Consider the following 24,013-nt stretch of genomic DNA (forward strand, 5'->3'; position numbering starts at 1 on the left):
GCCTTATTGCAGTTTTGGGTTGTATTGATACTTGTTAAGAGAGAAGTTTTGTCCTATGTGTTGGAATTCAGGGCACATTTCATTGTCTTTTTTCTTTATTTCAAGAGGAAAGATATTTCTGATGTGCTAAACAAACATTTGGAGGTTAATTAGCAGCATGACTAATTTAGTCATTGCTGCCAGTCACCTTCAAACAAGTATCAGTAGCTTCATGATACATTTTGTATTTCTTTGCATTGGATGATGTTTTTGTATATTAAAAAAACTGAAAGAGTTTTAGATGTTTTAGTATCTATTATGTAGAAAGTATGATTCTCTTTCAACTTAATGAATTTTATAGGTTCTAAATTGGGTTAGGGAACAACCTGAAAAGGAACCGGAATTGCAACAGTATGTGCCACAACTGCAAAACAACACCATCCTCCGCCTTCTGCAGCAGGTAAAAATAAAGTGTTTTGTGGAAGAACTAGAATTTCCTTGATTGTATGTGCTCATCATGAAACTAAAAACTGGAAAAATCTAGACCTGCCTAGGAAGTGAGAACCTCCCCATGTTCTGCCCCTGCCAAAAATTAGTCTATTTATTAATTTGAAAATCAGAGTTATTATATTCACGTATTTTGTAATGCACTCTTTTTTTTTGGTCAAATACTGTCTTTGGGCATTTTTCCTTGTTAGTAATGTACGGGCTACCTTATTCCATTTAAGGTACCGTGGTGTATTTATTCAGACTCTCTTGATGAAAACCTATATTATTAGATTTTTTTTTTTCTTGTTAGAAGTCTTGTAGCATTGATCATCTTTCATACATGTATCTTTGCACACTTCTATTACTTTCCGTGGCATAAGAAGTGGAATTAGTCATAGTGTTTATGGATTTAAAGCTTTAATAGCTATTCAGAAGCCTGGATTAATAGATCCTCCCACTGTGAGTGAATAAGACAGCCTTTTCATTTATTTTAGTCCAGGGGCTTAAGTAAGTGCTCCCATTTTGTTTTCCATTTGTTTCATTTGGGAAGGAGGGCCTTTTATTATATTTTCATCTCAGTATTTGTGCACATGTCATTGACCTGCTTTCTTCTGTATATGTGAGCAGTGTTATTTCTTATGTGCTATACAAATAATTGAAGGCTAATTAGCAGTATAACTATAAAAAGTAATGCTGCCAGTCTCCTTCAGACAAAAATTCTATAAGAAGTGTTTAAATATATTCGGTAAGTAGCAGGTTTTTAGGCTTTTTTGTTTTACGACAACTAGGATTTGAAAAGATTATAGGTTTGAGAATAGTATGGTAATGGTTCTCAAAGCATGGGGTTTAGAGTTGATAGTCTGGGATTAGCATTCTGGCTTTGACAATGTACTGCTAACATAAATTCTCTGGCATAATTTCTACTTCCCATGACTGTCATGAGATTGCACATAAAAAGTGCTGAATAAATAGTGACTCGTGTTATTAACCCTATGTTTTCTATGCAGGTGTCACAGATTTATCAGAGCATTGAGTTTTCTCGTTTGACTTCTCTGGTTCCTTTTGTTGATGCTTTCCAACTGGAACGGGCCATAGTAGACGCAGCCAGGCATTGCGACTTGCAGGTAGGTATGTGCTGTAAGGAGATAGGAGAAGGCCCTTGAGGACTAGAAAAACACGTATCTTTTGTTTCTCGGCTTTTGGTACAGTGATACCATTTTAAAGTTTACTGAGTGAACTTTTCCAGCTTTTGTATATGACGTTCTTCTGTTACTTTTTGACTTCATGCTTACTTATGGATTTAACCATTGATAATTTAATTTTTAAGGTTCGTATTGATCACACTTCTCGGACCCTGAGTTTTGGATCTGATTTGAATTATGCTACTCGAGAAGATGCTCCGATTGGTCCTCATTTGCAAAGCATGCCTTCAGAGCAGATAAGAAATCAGCTGACAGCCATGTCCTCAGTACTTGCAAAAGCACTTGAAGTCATTAAACCAGCTCATATACTGGTATGCATCTTCCCGGGGAAATAAATCCCAGAAGTTTTGAGGGACTCTTGGGCCATGTCTTTCACAAAGAGGTTTGAGACAATATCTGAGAGAAGGGATTTATGATATATTTCCTATAGAATTGTACTTGGTAGTTTTGTTATTTGATCAAATACACAAATCATTGAGCTTTCTTCCGTCGAACAAAATACTTCTCTGTGTAGGTAATGTAAAAGTGTGGATTATGTTACAGAAACAGCAGAGTAGACATAGGATTCCTCAAATAGTGAAGTACAGTGAGTGGATTTTTCCCTCCTACTTCTTTCTTTCTTTCTTTCTTTCTTTCTTTCTTTCTTTCTTTCTTTCTTTCTTTTTTTTTTTTTTTTTTTTTTTGTTGTTTGAGATGGAGTCTCACTCTGTCACCCATGCTGGAGTGCAGTGACACCATCTCAGCTCACTGCAGTGTCCACCTCCTAAGTTCAAGCAATTCTTGTGCCTCAGCCTCCTGTGTAGCTGGGACTACAGGCACGTGCCACGTGCCCAGCTAATGTTTTGTATTCTTAGTAGAGATGGGGTTTCACCATGTTGGCCATGCTGGTCTCAAAACTCCTGGCCTCAAGTGATCCACCCACCTTGGCCTCCCAAAAGTGCTGGGATTACAGGCGTGAGCCACTACCTGTAACAAGTTATTTCTTGTTTGTGAGCTCTGTTAATGAACACCTAAGGTAGGTTTGGTGCAGTGAAAAGTTGTCTTAGCTAGGAGAGCTTCTTTAGCTGCGTCATTGCTATTAAAAGACTGAGTAGGAGCAACACCATAGCATTTGATACTGAAAACAAACAGCTTGAATAGTGTCATCTTCCATTATCAAATGCAGATACATAGAAAATGCATCAGGATTATTTTGTAATTTCTTTAATGTCTAATACCAGAGGACGTTAATTTTGGTCATTTAAAAAAATTCATTTGGTTTTGAAGCAAGAGAAAGAAGAACAGCATCAGTTGGCTGTTACTGCATACCTTAAAAATTCACGAAAAGAGCACCAGCGAATCCTGGCTCGCCGCCAGACAATTGAGGAAAGAAAAGAGCGCCTTGAGAGTCTGAATATTCAGCGTGAGAAAGAAGAATTGGAACAGAGGGAAGCTGAACTCCAGAAAGTACGGAAGGCTGAGGAAGAGAGGCTGCGTCAGGAAGCGAAGGAGAGAGAGAAGGAGCGTATCTTACAGGAACATGAACAAATCAAAAAGAAAACTGTTCGAGAGCGTTTGGAGCAGATCAAGAAAACAGAACTGGGTGCCAAAGCATTCAAAGATATTGACATTGAAGTATGTAGCATTTTAGTCATTAAAAAGCTAGTTTTATCCAGGTATTTTGTACTCTTAGAACCATAGTCCTGTACCATTTGTTGGCTTGTTATTTCACACATTTTGGTACAGCTGGTCATGACTAAATCTGTGAGTAAGCATATGTTTATTGCTCTGGGAAGTTTTGTGTTTGTTTTTTTGAGACGGAGTCTCTTGTCGCCCAGGCTGGAGTGCAGTGATGTGATCTCGGCTCACTGCAACTTCAAGTGATTCTCCTGCCTCAATCTCCCAAGTAGCTGGCATTGCAGGCACCTGCCACCACACCCAGCTAATTTTTTGTATTTTTAGTAGAGACAGCTTTTCACCACGATGGCCAAGCTGGTCTCGAACTCCTGACCTCAGGTGACCTGCCTGCCTCAGCCTCCCAAAGGGCTGGGGATTACAGGAGTGAGTCACCGCACCCGGCCTGCTCTGTGCAGTTTTTTTTTTTTTTTTTTTTTTTTTTGAGACGGAGTCTCGCTCTGTCGCCCAGGCTGGAGTGCAGTGGCCTGATCTCAGCTCACTGCAAGCTCCGCCTCCCGGGTTCACGCCATTCTCCTGCCTCAGCCTCCCGAGCAGCTGGGACTACAGGCACCCGCCACCTCGCCCAGCTAGTTTTTTGTAGTTTTAGTAGAGACGGGGTTTCACTGTGTTCACCAGGATGGTCTCGATCTCCTGACCTCGTGATCCACCCGTCTCGGCCTCCCAAAGTGCTGGGATTACAGGCTTGAGCCACCGTGCCCGGCCCAGTTTTAACTACTATATATTAATCACAGAACAGGTTGCATATCCCTTACCTACAATGCTTGAGAGCAGATACCTTTCAGATTTTGGATTTTTTTGGATTTTGGAATATTTGCATGTATATATAATGAGATATTTTGGGGATTGGAGTAAAGTCTAAACACGAAATTAATTTGTTTTATAAGACTTTTTTTTTTTTTTTCTTTGTGGGAGACAGTCTCACTCTGTTGCCCAGGTTGGAGTACAGTGGTATGATATTGGCTCACTGCAACTTCTGCCTCCCAGGTTCAAGCAATTCTCTAGCCTCTGCCTCCCAAGTAGCCAGGATTATAGGGGTGTGCCACCACGCCTGGCTAGGTTTTGTATTTTTTGTAGAGATGGGGTTTCACCATGTTGGCCTGGCTGGTCTTCAGCTCCTGACCTCAAGTGATCTACCTGCCTCAGCCTCCCAAATTGCTGGGATTACAGGTGCGACGCACCACACAAGGCCTGTTTCATAGACATCTTATACACGTAGCCTGAAAGTAATTTTATACACTATTTTACATAATTTTGTGCGTGAAACAAAGTTTTTTTTTTTTTTTTTTTTTTTTGGAGACGGAGTCTTGCTCTGTCGCCCAGGCTGGAGTGCAGTGGCCGGATCTCAGCTCACTGCAAGCTCCGCCTCCCGGGTCTACGCCATTCTCCTGCCTCAGCCTCCCGAGTAGCTGGGACTACAGGCGCCCGCCACCTCGCCCGGCTAGTTTTTTGTATTTTTTAGTAGAGACGGGGTTTCACCATGTTAGCCAGGATGGTCTGGATCTCCTGACCTCGTGATCCGCCCGTCTCGGCCTCCCAAAGTGCTGGGATTACAGGCTTGAGCCACCGCACCTGGCCGAAACAAAGTTTTAATGGATTTTTACTGACCTGTCACCTGGGTCAGTTGTGGAATTTTACACTTGTGGCACCATGTTGGTGGTCAGAAAGCTTTAAAATTTGTAGCATTTCAGATTTTGGGTTTTCTGATTAGGTTTGCTTACCCTGTTTAGTAGAATGTGGGTAGATGTAGGTTGGAGGAGTGAGAAAAAGATGTATGGATAATTTTTTTCTTGTGGTCAAGTGGAAATAAGGCTATTGTATGATTTTTTACATTTTCTAAATTATCATCCATTGTAACAATGAAAGCAATTTAGGATTTTATTCTAGAAAGCAGTGAGTTATGTTAGGCATTGCTTGTTTATCCTTGTTAACAATTGTGCATTTGTATTACCTTTTAGGACCTTGAGGAATTGGATCCAGATTTTATCATGGCTAAACAGGTTGAACAACTGGAGAAAGAAAAGAAAGAACTTCAGGAACGCCTAAAGAATCAAGAAAAGAAGGTAAATGAAAGGATTGGTAAAGCTTTAACATACCAAGTTAAGAGATTTTTAAAAACTACATGTGTTATCGTGTCATTCAGATTGACTATTTTGAAAGAGCCAAACGTTTGGAAGAAATTCCTTTGATAAAGAGCGCTTACGAGGAACAGAGAATTAAAGACATGGATCTGTGGGAGCAACAAGAGGAAGAAAGAGTAAGTTTTTAATTTAATTGTAATATTTTTAGATTGTAATTAAATCCTCTGCCAGTGATGGAACCAAGCATTCAGAATTGCTTTATTTTGTATTCTTCTGCTAGAAATGGTGCTCTAATGGCTGCCTATGAACAGATTGGTAGAAAGATGGAACATTTCACGATAGAGATTACAAATGAAACTTGGAAAACAAAGGACAACTGAAAAGCCCATTTTACAAAAAACTGCTTTATGTACACTTTAAATGGGTAAATTGTATGGCATGTTTATACAACTCATAGTTTTCAGTTTACTTGCAGAATTGTGCAGCCATCTCCACAATCTAATTTTAAAACATATCTCAAAAAGAAGTTCTAAACCATTAGCAATAGTCATCCCTATTCTTTCCTACCACCCCAGCCCTAGGCAACTGCTAAACTACTCCTTTAGATTTGCTGCTTCTGGACATTTTATATAAATGGAATTGTGTACTATGTGGTCTTTTGTGACTAAACAGGTCATTCCATAGTTTTGTTAATTTATAGTGTATATTATATTTACTTGATACAAAAGCAGGGTTTACAAATGCTTATGGCACCAAATATGTAGTAAAAGTGAGTGAACAGATCTGGTTTAAAAAAGTAACCATAAGCAGGAGACAAACATCTGTGTAGAATGTAATAGAATGCAGCCTTTTCTTGGTTTTATCTGAATGTTGTCACCTGGAGATTAATGGACCTAGGATTGCCAGCTCTTCCCATTTTTTCAGGAGAAGTTGGAATTTTTGTGATAATTCTCTTAACATGTAAATATTAAAAACTAATTAGAAAAGTGCTGCAGACCAAATTGGGTTATTTGGAGCCTTCCGTTTTTTCACATAGGGCAGAAAGGAAATAGCCATATATCATCTTGCATTGATTAAAATGCCTTTAAAAATTAAACCATGGTGTTTGGTGTTACTATGTCATATTTATTATTTTATTTTATTATATATAGGCAAACCTCGTTTTATTGTGCTTCACTTTATTGTGCTTTTGTGTTGTTACCCAGGCAGGTCTCACAGTCCTGGGCTCAAGTGAATCTCCTGGCTGGGCCTCCCAAAGTGCTGTGATTATGGGTGTGAGCCACCATGCCTCCTCCAGCCCCCCTATATTACTATTTTTATTCTTATTTTTTCTTTTACATATTAAAAGTTTGTAGTAACCTTGTATTGAGCAAGTCTGTTGACACCATTTTTCCAACAGCATGTGTTCATTTCATGTCTCTGTCACATTTTGGTAATTCTCAAAGTATTTCATACTTTTTCATTATTATATTTGTTATAGTGATCAGTGATCTTTGATGTTACTGTTGTAATTATTTTGGGGTGCCACGAACCACACTCATATAAGGCGGAGAACTTAATCTGTAAATGTTGTGTCTCTTCTGACTGTTCTACTGACTGGCCATTCCCTGACTATCTCTCCCTGTCCTTGAGCCTTCCTATTATTCCCTGAGACATTTATTTTTATATATATATATATTTATTTATTTATTCGAGACAGAGTTTCATTCTGTTGCCCAGGCTGGAGTGCAGTGGTGCAGTCTTGGCGCACTGCAACCTCTGCCCCCCAGGATCAAGTGATTCTCCGTCCTCAACATCCCAAGTGTGTTTTCAGTGGAGACGGGGTCACCATGTTGGCTGGGCTGGTCTTGAGCTCCTGACCTCAAGTGTTCCGCCCGCCTCAGCCTCCCAAAGTGCTGGGATTATAGGTGTGAGCCACTATATGCTTGGCTCCTGAGACATAATATTGAAATTAGGCTAATTAACAATCCCACAATGGCTTTTAAGTGTTCGAGTGAATAGAAGAGTTGCCTGTCTCTCACTTTAAATCAAATGCTAGAAATGTTTAAGCTTAGTGAGGAAGGCATGTTGAAAGCTAGGCCTCTTGAACTAATCAAGTTGTGAATGCAAAGGAAAAGTTCTTGAAATTAAAAATGCTACTCCAGTGAACACATAAACAGTGAGAAAGTGAAACAGCCTTTATTGCTGATATGGAAAAAGTTTCATTGGTCTGGATCAAACCAGCCACAACATTCCCTTCAGCCAAGCCTAATCCAGAGCAAGGCTCTAACGCTCAACAGTTAATACTACAAAGGCTGAGAGCGGTTAGAAAGCTGCAAAAGGCGGGGCCCGGTGGCTCAAGTCTCTAATCTCAGGACTTTGGGAGGTCAAGGTGGGCGGATCACTTGAGGTTAGGAGTTTGAGACCAGCCTGGCCAACATGGTAAGACCCCATCTCAACTAAAAATACAAACATTAGCCGGGCGTGGTGGCGGACACCTGTAATCCCAGACACTCAGGAGGCTGAGGCAGGAGAATTGCATGAACCTGGGAGGCAGAGGTTTCAGTGAGCTGAGATTGCGCCACTACACTCCAGCCTGGACAACCGAGGGAGACTCTGTATCAATAAATGTATAAATATATATCTATATATATAAATAAATAAGGGAAGCTGCAGAAGGAAAGTATGAAGCTAGCAAAAGTTGGTTCATAAGGTTTAAGGAAAACTGTTTTTATAACATGAAAGTACAATGTGAAGCAGCAAGTGCTGATGGAGGAGCTACAGCAAGTTATTCAGAAGATTTCGCTGAGATAGTTGATGAAGGTGGCTACACTGAACAAGAGATTTTCTTGCTGTTTTGAGAGACAGGATCTTGCTGTATCACCCAGGCTGGAGTGCAGTGGCGCGACCTCAGCACCCTACAACGTCTACCCCCTGGACTCAAGTGCCAACTTCAGCCTCCTGAGTAGCTGGGACCACAGGCGTGAACCACCATGCCAGCATTTTTTTTTTTTTTGTATTTTTAGTGGAGATGGGGTTTCGCCAGGCTTCCCAGGCTGGTCTCAAACTCTGGAAGTCAAGCAGTTCGCCTGCCTCAGCCTCCCAAAGTGTTGGGATTACAGGGGTCAGCCATGGTGCCCAGCCAATAGATTTTCAGGGTAGATGAAACGACCTTCTGTTGGAAGAAGATGGCCAACTAGGTCTTTCATATGTAGAGAGAAGGCAGTGCCGAGCTTCAGAGCATTGAAGGGTATGCTCACTGTTTAGGGGTTAATGCAGCTGCTAACTGGAAGTTGAGGCCAATTCTCATCATTCCAAAAATCCTAGGGTCCGTAAGAATTATGCTGCATCTACCCTTTCTGTGGTCTGTGCATGAAAGAACAAAGTCTGAATGACAGCATATCTGTTAATAGCATGGTTTGCTGAATATTTTAAGCCCCCTGTTGAGACCTACTGCTCAAAAAAAGAAAGAGTTTTCAGAATATTGCTGCTCATTGACAATGCATCTGATCATATGACAGCTCTGATGGGGATGTATAAAAGAGATTAATGGTTGTATTCATGCCTGTTAACACAGTATGCATTCTGCACCCCATAGATCTAGGAATAACTTTTGTCTTTTGAGTCTTATTATTTAAGAAATATATTTCATAAGACTGTAGCTGCCATAGTGATTCCTTTGATGGATCTGGGCAAAGTACATTGCAAACCTGCTGGAAGGAAGTCTTCATTCCAGATGCCATTAAGACCATTTGTGATTTGTGGGAGGAGGTCAAAATATCAACATTAGCAAGAGTTTGGAAGAAGTTGATTCCAAGCCTCATGGATGACTTGGAGGGGTACATGAGTAGTGTGGAGAAAATAATTGCAGATGTGGTGAAAACAGCAAGAGAAGTAGAGTTAGATGTATACGCTGGGTGGGGTAGCTCACACCTCTAATCCCAGCTCTTTGGGAGACTGAGGTAGGCAGATTGCATGAGTCCAGGAGTTGGAGACCAGCCTGGGCAGCATGGTGAAAACTTGTCTCTACAAAAACATAGGAAAATTAGCCAGGTGTGGTGGAGTGTGCCTGCAGTTCTAGCTACTTGGGAGGCTGAGGTGGGAGGATGTGGAGGTTGCAGTGAACTGAGATGGTGCCATTGCACTCCAGTGCTTGGGTGACAGAGACAGACCCTGTCTCAAAAAAAAAAAAAAACCCCACAAAAAACAAAAAAAGACTATAACCTGAAGATGTGACTGAATTGCTGCAATCTCATGATAAAGCTTGACTGGGTGAGGAGTTGCTTCTTATGGATGAGCAAAGTAAGTGGTTTCTTGAAATCTGGTGAAAATGCTATGAACATTGTTGACCTGACAACAAAGGATTTAGAATATTCCATAAGTGTAGTTGATAAAGCAGCAACAGGGTTTGAGAGGATTGGATCAAATTGAAATTCTGCTCTTAAGTTAAAAACTGTCAACCAGTGCCACATGCTAGATAAATCTTTTGTAAGAGGTTGCAATTGGTGTGGCAAACTTCATTGTTACCTATTTTAAGAAATTACCATAGTCACCCCATCCTTTAGTACCCGCCACTCTGATCAGTCGACAGTTGTCAACATTGGGGCAAGACTCCACTAGCAAAAAGATGATGACTCATTGAAGGCTCAGGTGATCACTAGCATTTTTTAGGAATAAAGTATTTTTTGTTTTCTTTGAGAACAGGAGTCTCACCATATTGTCCAGGCTGATCTTGCACTGCTGGGCTCAAGTGATTCTCTTGCCTCAGCATACTACTGCATCCCACTTACAGTATTTTAAAATTAAAGTTTGTACATTGGTGTTTTAGACATGCTGTTGTATACTTTGATAGATTGTAAACTTTTATATGCATCGGATAACCAAAAAATCTATGTTACTTTCTTTATTGCAATATTTTCTTTATTGTGGTGGTCTAGAACCAAACCTGCAGTGCCTCCAAGGTGTGTCCGTATATCATACTTTTTCCTTTATAAAGTTCCTGGTGTCATGGGGCTAAATAAAAACTGTCTCTCCTAAATGCCTCAGGATTACTTTGTCTACCTCTTGCCCCTAGTTGTCTTCTGGGGACCTGTTGACATGGATGGTAGTTAATGCTTTTTTTATGGCATGATAGAAGGGGCAATGAAGCAGCTTCTAATTTTTCAAGAGTATTTGTCAGTAATTTGGGGTTGATGAGTAAAAAAAAGTGATGCTTTGAAATTTCACTGTATTTTGTACTTGCAGATTACTACAATGCAGCTAGAACGTGAAAAGGCTCTTGAACATAAGAATCGAATGTCACGAATGCTTGAAGACAGAGATTTATTTGTAATGCGACTCAAAGCTGCACGGCAGTCTGTTTATGAGGTGAGCTTGCTGATTTTTGGGAAATGTTGATTCGTGAGCTTTCTAGTATTGGCTGAAGTGTTCTCCCTTAACAAATTGGTATATTCTGTCTTGAGTTACTATGTATAACGGTCATTCAAATAATAGAACTTTTTGGATAATATTTCGTAAGCAAAACAATCACCTAAAGAAATTGTTCTAAAGGTGAAAGTTGAACACACAGTTTAATACAAGTTTTGTGTACTGTTTTTATTAGAAATAAAAAAACTAGATCAAAATGTCCTGGGCTTAGGTTCTAATTTGATCATTGAATTTATTTTGTATAAAGATAAACCCACTGGATGTAGATAATATCAACAATTTAAATTTTTTAAAATTCGGCCTGCTAACAAGTTAGTGGTCATTTGGAAGTTAGAGTTTTTGTTCTGAGAGGTTGCTTTCGATGATTCTAACACACTTGAGAGTCTTTTGTAAACCTAATAGCTTTCTGCTAGTTTGTTGCTCTTGACGAAATGTGTCCTTTTTGGGTTGGGGGTTACCTCGATTGCAGGAAAAACTTAAACAGTTTGAAGAGCGATTAGCAGAAGAAAGGCATAATCGATTGGAAGAACGGAAAAGGCAACGTAAAGAAGAACGCAGAATAACATATTATAGAGAAAAAGAAGAGGAGGAGCAAAGAAGGGCAGAAGAACAAATGCTAAAAGGTACACAGGTTGAAAAGGATTGGAGGGGTGCTAATGCAAGGTTGGTGTTAGATCTAGTTTTTAGTCATCTTATGTAGAAAATACAGGAATCAAGGTAATTGGCCTTTTAGCACTGTAATTAACTGGATCTCAGAACCCAGTTTGCTGTATGTGAAGTTGTTACATCATCTACCAACATTTCCCCACACATTTGATGTTCTTTTAAAAATTAATACTTTTTTTTTTTTTTTTTTTTTTTTGAGACGGAGTCTCGCTGTGTCTCCCAGGCTGGAGTGCAGTGGCGTGATCTCGGCTCACTGCAAGCTCCGCCTCCCGGGTTCACGCCATTCTCCCGCCTCAGGCTCCCAAGTAGCTGAGACCACAGGCGCCCGCCACCACGCCCGGCTAGTTTTTTGTATTTTTAGTAGAGACGGGGTTTCACCATGTTAGCCAGGATAGTCTCGATCTCCTGACCTCGTGATCCACCCGCCTCGGCCTCCCAAAGTGCTGGGATTACAGGCTTGAGCCACCGCGCCCGGCCTACTTTTTGTTTTTTATCACCATGTTCTGTGTATTAACATTTATTGAGGAATACATTCCAGATGATGGCTGTTAAATGATGCTGTATCTGGAATCCCAGATTGCTCAGGAATTTTAGTATCTTATTACAAAACTATAGTTGAGGGGTGTAGTACTTGTTTTATTGACTGTGTTCTGTCATGTAGCTGATTACAAACTATTTTTAAATTCTTTTACTTGTACATTATGCTACCTGTTTAATACCAGAAAAGTAGAACTAGCATTAGGGGGAAGATATGGCTGGGAGGCACACTTAGTAACCTAATCAATGGTCTAGAGCGGGAAGAGAGAGAGCGCGCTGAACGAGCAAAACGCGAGGAAGAGCTACGAGAGTATCAGGAGCGGGTGAAGAAATTAGAAGAAGTGGAAAGGAAAAAACGCCAAAGGGAGTTGGAAATTGAAGAACGAGAACGTCGTAGAGAGGAAGAGAGAAGACTTGGCGATAGTTCACTTTCTAGAAAGGTGAGTATAGGGTTTATTGATTTTATTTTGTTTTAATGTGTGTTTTTTTTTTTTTTTTTGGTTGAGACACAGTCTTGCTCTGTCACCCAGGTTGCCCAGACTGGAGTGCAGTGGTGCAGTCTCAGCCTCCGGATTCAAGTGATTCTTGTGTCTCAGCCTCCTGAGTAGCTGAGATTACAGGCGCATGCCACTATACCTGGCTGATTTTTGTAATTGTGATGTATTTTTATTACTCAGTTCTCTTCCATGATACTGATGTAAATGTATTTAAATCAGTTATTTTCACATCTCTCTCTCTCTCTCTCTCTCTCTCTCTCTCTCTGTTTTTTTTTTTTTTTTTTGAGACAGAGTCTCACTTCATTGCTGAGGCTGGAGTGCAGTGGTGTGATCTCTCTGTCGGCTCCCTGCAACCTCTGCCTCCCGGGTTCAAGCCATTCTCCTGCGTCAGCCTTCCGAGTAGTTGGAATTATAGGCACCCAACACTATGCCTGGCTAATTTTTGTATTTTTAGTAGAAAACACAAAATTTTCTACTAAAATTAGAAACATGGTTTCACCATGTTGGCCAGGTTGGTCTTGAATTCCTGACCTCAAACGATCTGCTTGCCTCGGCTTCCCAAAGTGCTGGGATTGCAGGTGCGAGCCACCGCACCCACCCCATGTTCACCTCTCTTTTTAATGTGATAGTGTTCTCTTCCCAAAGAACAGAAGGCACCTAAGGGGGAAAGAATTATACTTGTCTTAGCAAAGATGGAATTTTATAGGGTTAAGCATACTTTTGCGTGTGCGTGTCATGAAAGTTTTGTCCATGGCACTGCTGAGTTTGCTACAGAAGAGGGACTTGCTGAGTTCCTTGAAAGACGACGTCGTCTGGCTGGGCGTGGTGGCTCATGCCTGTAATCCCAGCACTTTGGCAGGCCGAGGCATGCGGATTGCGAGGTCAGGAGTTCTAGACCAGTCTGACCAACATGGTGATACCCTGTTTCTACTAAAAATACAAAAATTAGCCAGGCGCCGTGGCGGCTCGTGTAATCCTAGCTACTCAGGAGGCTGAGGCAGGAGAATTGCTTGAACTCAGGAGGCGGAGGTTGCAGTGAGCCAAGATCACACCACTGCACTCGAGCCTGGGTGACAGAGCAAGACTGTCTCGGGGATAAAAAAAGACATCATCGTGAATTTAGAGGATGATGAGTTCTGTAGCTCCTTGGGAGGTAAAGACGTGTTTGGTGGCCAGCAGCTGTCAGCAGCACCTGGGAACTTGTTAGAAACGCAGACTTTCAGGTCCAGCCCCAAAACTTCTGAATCAAAGTATGCAATTTAACAGGATTCCTAGGTGATTCAAACTCAGCTCTAAATGCTCATTTTTAATTGCACTCAGGTTCAGAACGGACCTGTGTTCCCTTCTCTGTCTTGTGTCTGGAATTCCCTCTCCTGATTGATGTTACTGGTATCTGCTTTGTCACAGCTTTGAACCTACTCTTCCTTTTTTCTTTTCCTACATTATTGCCTTAATTCAGATTTTTCTTACCTGCAGTACTTGTTGGTCTACTTACTAGTCTCCCTCATCATCATCTTCCTCCAGCTTCAGACCTTCCTCTACGTTGTGGCCTGCTTGATTTTTCATAATACAGCATGTGTGATCACTGTGCCTGCTGTTGGGTTTCAGACCTTTCATTGGCTGATACTCATTACTGAGAGCCAAAGGTTTTAAAACGCGCCTTAGCAGTCTTTCGTGTTGCTGCCGTTTTCATCAGTTTCGTCTGACACTATTTTCTTCTTAGTCACCTGTGCTCCAACCATTGGAGAGCAAGTTTTCTGCTTTATTCTGTGTCTGTGGCATCTGTCTGCACGCTCTTCCTTTTGCTTGGGAGGTGCCCTGTTTGCCCCTTAAAGTATTGCTTGCTTACCTTTCACTCAAAAAGCTCAAGGATGTCTCGATCTGCTCCTCTGTTTTTGCCACACCTGTATCAAATGCTTATCTGTATGTCTAGACTTGATACTAGTTATTTATGTGTCTTTAGTTTAGGTTATTCTTACTGCTAATTTGTAATTTTAATTCCTTGGTATTCAGTAAATGTGGTCTGTATGATTTACAAGTTTTTGGAATTTAATAATACATTTTCCTTTGTGTTCTAAAACTATGGTCAGGTTTTTATGAATGTTTTTTTCTGTTGGGCACAAAGTTCTGTGTATGCATGAAATCAGCTGTTTTGTTGTTTAAATCTGCTGCATCTTGTTAGTTTATGGAAATGTCTCCTTAGGAATGTGAGGAAGCTTACCTTCTGAGATTATCCTTTTAGTTAGCATTTGCAAATGTGTTTGTCCACCCTTTTGTACATTTTCAGCCTCTTGTTTCTGTTTTATGCCCCCTCTGCCCCCCACACACACCTTCCCTATTTTTGGGAGAGTATAGTTTAATTTACTTGCATTTAACATGGTAACTAGTGTATTTGGTTTTGTTCCTAACACTTGCTTTGGAGCTTTTTATTTGCTTCTATGTCCCTGGCACCCCTTCCTTTTTCTTTAAGCCAAACTTGAAGAACTTTTCTAGGTTTTTTTTTTTTTTTGGGACAGAGTCTCTCTCTGCGCCCAGGCTGGAGTGCAGTGGCGCAATCTCGACTCACTGCAACCTCCGCCTCCCAGTTTCAAGCAATTCTCCTGCCTCAGCCTCCCGAGTAGCTGGGATTACAGGCGCGTGCCACCATGCCTGGCTAATGTTTGTATTTTTAGTAGAGATGAATTTCACCATGTTGGCCAGGGTGGTCTCAAATTCCTGACCTCAGGTGATCCACCCACCTCAACCTCCCAAAGTGCTGCGATTACAGGCGTGAGCCACTCTGCCCAGCCACCATTAATTTTTTCCTAAGTTTTTAAAAAAACTTCCAAAGTATAAAATACAACTTTCCTTTGCCTTTCAGAACAAAACAAAATCATGAGCATACCTTGACTTATATTTTATTGCAGTGAACTGGGTATTTTTGTTTCTAGATCATTACATATTATCTTTCCTCTTAGTATTCACTTAAAATTTTATATCCATATTAGCAAACATTATTTAGTCTTAGGTATGTTTACACTGCATCATGTTTTCCCTTTGTGAGTACTTTTTGATTCTTAATCAGTTGTTTTCAGAATGTCTTTGCATATGCCTCAAGTTTTTTCTCTCACGGTTGAACAATGGATGGTTCATTATTTGGCCAGTTCAAAATCATCTTTTCAGAAATAATAGAGATCTTTGCTTCTCTTTGTAGTACACAGTGTTACAGTGGGGAAGATTTTTGATACTAGTTTTCGTCTTATTCTGTAGATACTGTTTCATTCCTTGGGAACGTAATTTTTCTCCGTACTTGCAGTAAAGGAAGTTAAAACTGTCGCTAAACTGTGTTTAGACACCTGAGTGTTTGGTCATCTTTGTTTCTTTTTGGTCTTTTGGCCTTTTGGTCTAAGGATTCAGTTTCCTTAGAGCAGACAAAAATCTCCTAATTTAAGGAAACTTTTCTCCTTTTTCTCTGTTCTTGCTCTTTCAAAGTCCTCTTTATATCTTTAATGTTTCTTTTACTCTCTTCATCTGTTGTTTGTACCAGGTTCTCTGAGATCCTGGTTCAATTTGTTTGCTCATCAGCTGGGACCATTCTGCTCTTGGATCTGCGGGGCCGGGCACATTGGTTCACGCCTATAATCTCAGCACTTTGGGAGACCAAGGCAGGTGGGCGGATCACTTGAGCTTGGGAGTTCGAGACCAGTCTGGCAACATAGTGAGACCCTGTCTCCACAAAAAATACAAAAATGAGCTGGCCATGGTGGTGCATGCCCAACTACTTGGGAGACTGAGGTGGAAGTATGGCTTGAGCCCAGGAGGCAGAGTTATTTCTTTTTGCTTGTTTAATGGCTATAACAGCCATCCTTCAAAAGTCTTTGGCGGTTGTAATAGTTGTACTATATCCTCTAAAATCTTGCTTTCTTTGTTGAGTATAAATTGGCAAGGCAGGCATCGGGAGTGGGAGAAACTTGGCCTTCTGGCTGTGTTTGTTCCCTCGATTATGGTGCCCGTAAATTCCTTTGACTGTTACGTTTCTATTTGTCTCTCAAAGTGTTTACTTGGGAAAGTCTCTTAGAACAACCCCCACCTTAAGAGACAGCCCAGAATCATTAGCTGTGATGACCTGGGACTAACTTTTTTTCTGGCCATTCTTGTCTTTCACTGCTTCTCATCTCTAGTTGTTATTTTAGACTTTCATTGCCAAGACATTTTTTCAAAAATTCAAATAGAGGGGCAGACATGGTGGCTCACACCTATAATCTCAGCACTTTGGGAAGCCCAGGCATGTGGATGAGTTGAGGTCAGGAGTTCGAGACCAGCATGGCCAACATGTTGAAATTCCACCTCTACTAAAAACACAAAAATTAGCTGGGCATGGTGGCAGGCGCTTGTAGTCCTAGCTACCTGGCAGGCTATGGCTCAAGAATCGCTTGAACGTGGGAGGCAGAGGCTGCAGTTAGCTGAGATCATGCCACTGCACTCCAACCTGGGCAACGGAGTGAGATTCCATCTCAAAAAAAAAAAAAAAAAAAAAAAAAAAAAAAATCAAATAAAGGTTCTTTTATTCACAAATTGTTAGAGGCTGTAGCTTATTCTTAGGTTTGTAGTTTTTTTTTTTGTTTGTTTTTTTTTTTGTTTTGTTTTTTTTTTTTTTTTTGAGACAGAGCTTCACGCTCTGGTGCAGGCTGGAGTACAGTGGTGCGATGTTGGGTAACTGCAAGTTTTGCCTCCCGGGTTCAAGCAATTTTCCTGCCTCGCTTCCCAAGTAGCTGGGATTACAGGCACCCGCCACCATGCCCAGCTAATTATTTTATATTTCTAGTAGAGATAGGGTTTCACCATGTTGGCCAGGCTGGTCTCGAACTCCTGGCCTCAAATGATCCACGCACCCCAGCCTCCTAAAGTGCTGGGATTATAGGCGTGAGCTACCGCTCCTGGCCAGCTTTTAAATATTTATTTTAGTCTTCCCACCCTATCATCAGATCTCTTAAAATATCTTCCAGAGTTCTCACTTGTCTGATAATGGCTTTAGGTTACATTTGTATGACCAGCCACAATATATCAGAGGATATTTATGATTAAAATTGTGCATGCATCGTCCCCTGCAAAGGCTGTACCAGATTTACTTTTCACAGTTCTTAATGTCATCAGGGTACCTTTTTTGTTGTTGTTGTTCGTTTGTTTTGTGTTTTTTTTTTTTGAGATGGAGTCTCTGTTGCCCAGGCTGGAGTGCAGTGGCGCGATCTTGGCTCACTGCAAGCTCCCCCTCTTGGGTTCATGCCATTCTCCTGCCTCAGCGTCCCGAGTAGCTGGGGCTACAGGCGCCTGCCGCCACGCCCGGCTCATTTTTTATATTTTTTTAGTAGAGATGGGGTTTCACTGTATTAGCCAGGATGGTCTCAATCTCCTGACCTTGCGATCCGCCCGCCTTGGCCTCCCAAAGTGCTGGGATTACAGGCGTGAGCCACTGTGCCTGGCCCATGCCCGGCTGATGTTTTGTATTTTTAGTAGAGATAGGGTTTCACCGTGTTAGCCAGGATGGTCTTGATCTCCTTACCTCGTGATCCACCTGCCTCGGCCTCCCAAAGTGCTGGGATTACAGGTGTGAGCCCCTGCATCTGACCCATCAGAGTACTTTGAATAGAGAAGTACTTTTAATTTAACCACCGTCATTAGACATTAAATAAAATGTCTCCACCTTTCTTTGCTTAGTAGGCACTGTGATGTCCATTTCAGGGTACGGGGCTTTTTTCACATTCTTCAAAGGGGATTTCTAGTTGAAGGAAATCTGTAGAGGTGTGTGTTCCCAGGTTGCTTTCCAGCGGTGTTTGTAAGGTCACCCACAATATATGAGACTACTAGTTTCCCTGTAGCATCAGTCTGATCTCAGATTAAAAAATAAATAAAATTTTAAAACTTGCTTATTTAAGGGCTTCATATTGTTATAAGTACAAAAAATATTTGAATGGTAATACCAGTAGTTGTAATAGTAAATAGTTACCAATATAATGCCTCTTTTTCACTTTGTCAATGGAGGACTCTCGTTGGGGAGATAGAGATTCAGAAGGCACCTGGAGAAAAGGACCTGAAGCAGATTCTGAGTGGAGAAGAGGCCCGCCAGAGAAGTAAGTAGAGTTGAGGAAAATAATGCTGCTCCAGTTCCTCAGTTCCTGTTAATATCTTTTTTCTTTTCTTTTCTTTTTGAAACGGAGTCTCGCTCTGTTGCCCAGGTTGGAGTGCAGTGGTGCAGTCTCAGCTCACTGCAAGCTGTGCCTCCCGGGTTCACCATTCTCCCGCTTCAGCCTCCTGAATAGCTGGGACTGTAGGTGCCTGCCACCACGCCCGGCTAATTTTTTGTATTTTTAGTAGAGACGGGGTTTCATCATGTTAGCCAGGATGGCCTCGATCTCCTGACCTTGTGATCCGCCTGCCTCGGCGTCCCAGGGTGCTGGGATTACAGGCATGGGCCACCGTGCCCCGCCTCTTGTTAATATTTTATTGGTGATTTTAAAATTTGGTTCATTTTGTAGAGGCAGGGAAAGGAGAGCCATGAAGAATTGTGTGCATGTCTGATTGTGTGTGGGTTTGGTTTTTGTTTTTTTGGGTCTGCTGCCCGGGCTGGGGTGCAGTGGCACGATCTCGGCTCCCTGCATCCTCTGCCTCCTGTGTTCAAGTGCCTCAGCCTCTCGAATAGCTGGGGTTACAGGTGTGTGCCACCATACCTGGCTACTTTTTGTATTTTTTAGTAGAGATGGGGTTTTGCCATGTTGCCCAAGCTGGCTTTGACCTCGACCTCAAGTGATCTGCCTGTCTCAGCCTCCCAGATTGCTGGGATTACAGGCTTGAGCCACTGCACTTGGCTTGTTTCTTTCTTTTTGTTGTTGTTGTTGTTTTGAGATGGTGTCTCACTCTGGAGTGCATTGGCGCAATCTCGGCTCACTACAGCCTCAACCTCCCTGGGCTTAGGTGATCGATCCTCCTGCCTCAGCCTCCTGAGTAGCTGGGACCACAGGTGCGCTCCACCATGCCTGGTTAATTTTGTTTGTTTCTTTGTTTTTGAGACAGAATCTTGCTCTGTCACCCAGGCTGGACTGCAGTAGCGGGATCTTGGCTCACTGCCTCTGCCTCCTGGGTTCAAGCAATTCTTGTGCCTCCCAAGTAGCTGGGATTACAGACATGCACCACCACACCTGGCTAATTTTTGCATTTTTAGTAGACCCGAGGTTTCACCATGTTGGCTAGTCTGGTCTTGAACTCCTGACCTCAAGTAATCTGCCTGCCTTGGCCTCCCAAAGTGCTGGGATTATAGGCGTGAGCCACCACGGCTGGTCAGTTTTTATTTTTTTATAGGGATGGGGTTTTGCCATGTTGCCCAGGCTAGTCTCATGCTCCCGGGCTCAAGCAATCCTCCCGCCTTGGCCTTCCAAAGTGCTGGGATTACAGGTGGGAGCGACTGCGCCAAGCCACTTGTCTTACAATTAAGTAGAGATGGGGTTTTGCCATGTTGGCCAGGCTGGTCTTGAACTCCTGACCTCAGGTGATCTGCCTGCCTCTGCCTCCCAAAGTCCTGGGATTAAAGGCGTGAGCCCACTGCACCCGGCCCATACTGAAGTTTTAAAAAAGCACGTCAAAAAAAAAAAAAAATCCCCAAAGGATCGTGTGCTTTTTTATTTTATGTATTTTTAATTGTTCTTGTTGCTGTGTAGGGAGTGGAGACGTGGAGAAGGGCGAGATGAGGACAGGTCTCATAGAAGAGATGAAGAGCGGCCCCGGCGTCTGGGGGATGATGAAGATAGAGAGTCCTCTCTTAGACCAGATGATGATCGGGTTCCCCGGCGTGGCATGGATGATGACAGAGGCCCTAGACGTGGTCCTGAGGAAGATCGGTTCTCTCGCCGTGGGGCAGACGATGACCGGCCTTCTTGGCGTAACACAGATGATGACAGGCCTCCCAGACGAATTGCTGATGAAGACAGGGGAAGCTGGCGTCACGCGGATGATGACAGACCACCTAGACGAGGACTGGATGAGGACAGAGGAAGCTGGCGAACAGCTGATGAGGACAGAGGACCAAGACGTGGGATGGATGACGACCGGGGGCCGAGGCGAGGCGGCGCTGATGAAGAGCGATCATCCTGGCGTAATGCTGACGACGACCGGGGTCCCAGGCGAGGGCTGGATGACGACCGGGGTCCCAGGCGAGGGCTGGATGACGACCGGGGTCCCAGGCGAGGGCTGGATGACGACCGGGGTCCCAGGCGAGGGCTGGATGACGACCGGGGTCCCAGGCGAGGGCTGGATGACGACCGGGGTCCCAGGCGAGGCATGGATGATGACCGGGGTCCCAGGCGAGGGTTGGATGATGATCGAGGACCTTGGAGAAATGCTGATGAAGATAGAATTCCCAGGCGTGGTGCAGAGGATGACAGGGGCCCTTGGAGAAACATGGATGATGATCGGCTTTCAAGACGTGCTGATGATGATCGCTTTCCCAGACGGGGTGATGACTCAAGGCCTGGTCCTTGGAGACCATTAGTCAAGCCAGGTAAAAGTCTATTTCCTAGAATATGCTTAAGTGTTCACCTGTAAAAGTGAAGTTCTGATAGATAAATGTCAGGGCTATATTGTTATTTTCCAGATAAACTGGTCTTTTATCTTCAGTATCATTTGCAGTGACTTACCTGTCAAAAGTTTGCCTTCAGAATACTACCATCCAAAACATAAATAACCCAACTCCTCTTTCTTCTTTTGTGATGTGCTCTTTATTTTCCTTCTGCTTCGTTGACTGCTTCTTTCAAGGCTCTTCCTGTACTCATCCCTTCAGTATTGGTGTGTTTTTCAGGTTTTACTGGGAACTAGCCTCCTTTTAAAAATAAATAATTGAAACCAAAATGTACTTTATATATTTATTTCTGCCAAATGAGAGATATGCACGGAGGAACTCACTTTACTTTTTTTGAGACAGGGTCTTGCTCTGTTGCACAGGTTGATGTGCAGTGGTGCAATCATGGCTCATTGCAACCTTGACCTCCCTGACTCTAGGGAGCCTCCCGCCTCAGCCTTCTGAGTGGCTAGGACTACAGGCGCATGCCACCACACCCTGCTAATATTTTATTTTTTTGGAGAGACAGGGTTTTGCCATGTTGCCCAGCCTGGTCTCAAACTCCTGGGCTCAATTATCCTTTTGCCTCTCCCTCGCAAAGTGAAGTGCTAGGATTACAGGTGTGAGGCACTGCGCCCAGCCTCGTTTTCTTTCTTAGTCCTGGGCCTGCTTGTTGTTTAACACTTTATTATTTGTGAGCAGTTGTATACATGTCTGTGACACAACATCTATTACCATTTTCTTTCTTTCTTTTTTTTTTTTTTTTTTTTTTTTTGAGATGTCTTCCAGACTGGAATGCAGTTGTGCGATCTCAGCTCACTGCAACCTCTGCCTCCTGGGTTCAAGCAATTCTCCTGCTTCAGCTTCCCAAGTAGCTGGGACTACAGACACATGCCACCATACATGGCTAATTTTTTTTTTTTTTTTTTGAGATGGAGTCTCACTCTGTCACCCAGGCTGGAGTGCAGTGGCGTGATCTCGGCTCACTGCAAGGTCCACCTCCCAGGTTCATGCTATTTTCCTGCCTCAGCCTCCTGAGTAGCTGGGATTGCAGGCACCCGTCACCACGCCTGGCTAATTTTTTGTATTTTTGGTAGAGACGGGGTTTCACCTTGGTAGCCAGGTTGCTCTTGAACTCCTGACCTCAAGTGATCCACCCATCTTGGCCTCCCAAAGTGCTGGGATTACAGCATGAGCCACTGCCCCGGCCAATTTTCTCTAGGTAATTTCTGCGTACTGCACACAGGTGACAGCTGCTTACTGCATATAGCGCATTTCCACTTGGTAGTCTTACTGAATGTCAAACACAGCCTATCCAAAACTGGACTCATCACCATCACATACAGAGGTTGTAGTGATCTGAGATCACGCCACTGCACTCCCATCCTGGGAGACAGAGTGAGACCCCGCCTCAAAAAAAGAAAAACAAATGCTGTTTAGTGGCCTCAAGCACACGGTGGCTAAGGAGAAAATACATGTATTTAGATAAGCTGTGTTCATGAATGAGTTACAGTGCTGTTGACCATGAATTCATGAACACCCATCCCTCTGATTCTCTTCAGGGGCATCACTGGCCATCTAACTGTCTGAGCTACGAATCTGGGAGTTGTTTTGTCTCTGTTTCATCTTTTGTGTTAAATGTTTGTTTAGTTCAGTTTGGCCTTTTTGATGTTCCTGAAATCCACCCTCTTCTCCATTCCCATTGCTTGTACTTGGTCCTGGCTCAGCATCGTTTTCCTCACCCCCTAACTGGTTTTTGCTTCCTCTCTTACTCCCAGTTTTAATTTTGGGTGTGGGGGAAATAACTAGAGCAGTTGTTCTAAGTGCAGATCTAAGTGAGCTGCTTCCTTGCTTTCCCCAGTTGTTTCTGTTGCCTACTTCATCTCTTTTAGTCTCACTCCATTCCACTGTTCAGCTGTTACCTTGTGTAAGCCATTTAATTTTTCTTTGCCTCATGTTAAATGGGGTAACAGTGTAGCAGATTCTTACTGATTTGCTAATTATATTTTATAAAGTTGCCATGAATACTGAACTCCTGTTCCTAGGGGAAATACAAGGTTAGGTTCTTGTGAGCTTGTAGTCATGATATTTTTGTCAACTAGTCAGTACATAAAATGTCTTTTATGTGTTTGTGTTTAAAGACCCCGTATTTCTGATATGTTGTTGACTCATTACCATTGAATTCATGGTCAACAGCATTGTAACTCATTCATGAACAAAGCTTATCTAATACATGTATTTTGTCCTTAGCCACCTTGTGCTTGGGGCCACTAAACAGCATTTGTTTTTTCTTTTTTTGAGGCGGGGTCTCACTCTGTCTCCCAGGCTGGAGTGCAGTGGTGTGATCTCAGATCACCGCAACCTCTGCCTCCTGGGCTCAAGAGATCCTACCACATCAGCTTCCTGAGTAGCTGACTATAGGTGCACACCACCAAGCCCAGCTAATTTTTGTATTTTTTGTAGAGATGTGGTTTTGCCATGTTGCCCAGGCTGGTCTTGAACTCCTGGGCTCCAGGAATCCACCTCCTCGGCCTCCCAAATTCCTGAGATTACAGGCATGAGCCACCACGCCTGGCCACTAGACAGCATTTTAGCACTACGCTTGGAAGCCATTTTAAACAGTGAGGTCACCAACAAATTTATATCTCCATGTAATCTATGTGAAATGTTCCTAGATTCATGTATTCCATGGATAAGTGTGAGCCACTCTACAGGGTTAAAGGATTTATTCATGATTAATGACTAGATAATGGTGGGTGGTAAATGGTGGAGGATAGGAATGTAAAAGGAAAGATTCTTTTTTGAATATGAAGGCCTTGAAAATGTTGCAAGGTATAAATACCTTAAAATTGGGACTCAGAGAATACTCTTGAAGTTTTCTGCTTAAATGAGTGATCT

At 42.6% G+C, this 24,013-nt stretch overlaps 1 protein-coding gene and 2 non-coding genes across 3 annotated transcripts in view; all 3 read left to right on the plus strand.

The window, feature by feature from the left end:
- The window catches only part of LOC105467710 (eukaryotic translation initiation factor 3 subunit A), a 49,748-nt gene that overhangs the window by 20,821 nt on the left and 4,914 nt on the right, over positions 1-24,013 (plus strand). Inside the window, exons 9-19 of the mRNA XM_071069051.1 lie at positions 341-439; positions 1,476-1,592; positions 1,796-1,981; positions 2,937-3,284; positions 5,303-5,407; positions 5,488-5,601; positions 10,649-10,771; positions 11,301-11,454; positions 12,290-12,474; positions 18,550-18,638; positions 20,220-21,058. Coding sequence (XP_070925152.1) covers positions 341-439; positions 1,476-1,592; positions 1,796-1,981; positions 2,937-3,284; positions 5,303-5,407; positions 5,488-5,601; positions 10,649-10,771; positions 11,301-11,454; positions 12,290-12,474; positions 18,550-18,638; positions 20,220-21,058 — 2,359 coding nt within the window. The remainder of the gene's footprint in view (positions 1-340; positions 440-1,475; positions 1,593-1,795; positions 1,982-2,936; positions 3,285-5,302; positions 5,408-5,487; positions 5,602-10,648; positions 10,772-11,300; positions 11,455-12,289; positions 12,475-18,549; positions 18,639-20,219; positions 21,059-24,013) is intronic.
- LOC112424332 (small nucleolar RNA SNORA19) lies at positions 71-199 on the plus strand. Its single transcript, XR_003015069.1, has one exon. It is a non-coding gene; the product is annotated as a small nucleolar RNA SNORA19 (small nucleolar RNA).
- LOC112424331 (small nucleolar RNA SNORA19) lies at positions 1,053-1,184 on the plus strand. The gene has a single exon (XR_003015068.1). It is a non-coding gene; the product is annotated as a small nucleolar RNA SNORA19 (small nucleolar RNA).

This window comes from Macaca nemestrina, chromosome 9 (assembly GCF_043159975.1).
Source record: "Macaca nemestrina isolate mMacNem1 chromosome 9, mMacNem.hap1, whole genome shotgun sequence".
In the NCBI taxonomy this organism is placed as follows: Eukaryota; Metazoa; Chordata; class Mammalia; order Primates; family Cercopithecidae; genus Macaca; species Macaca nemestrina.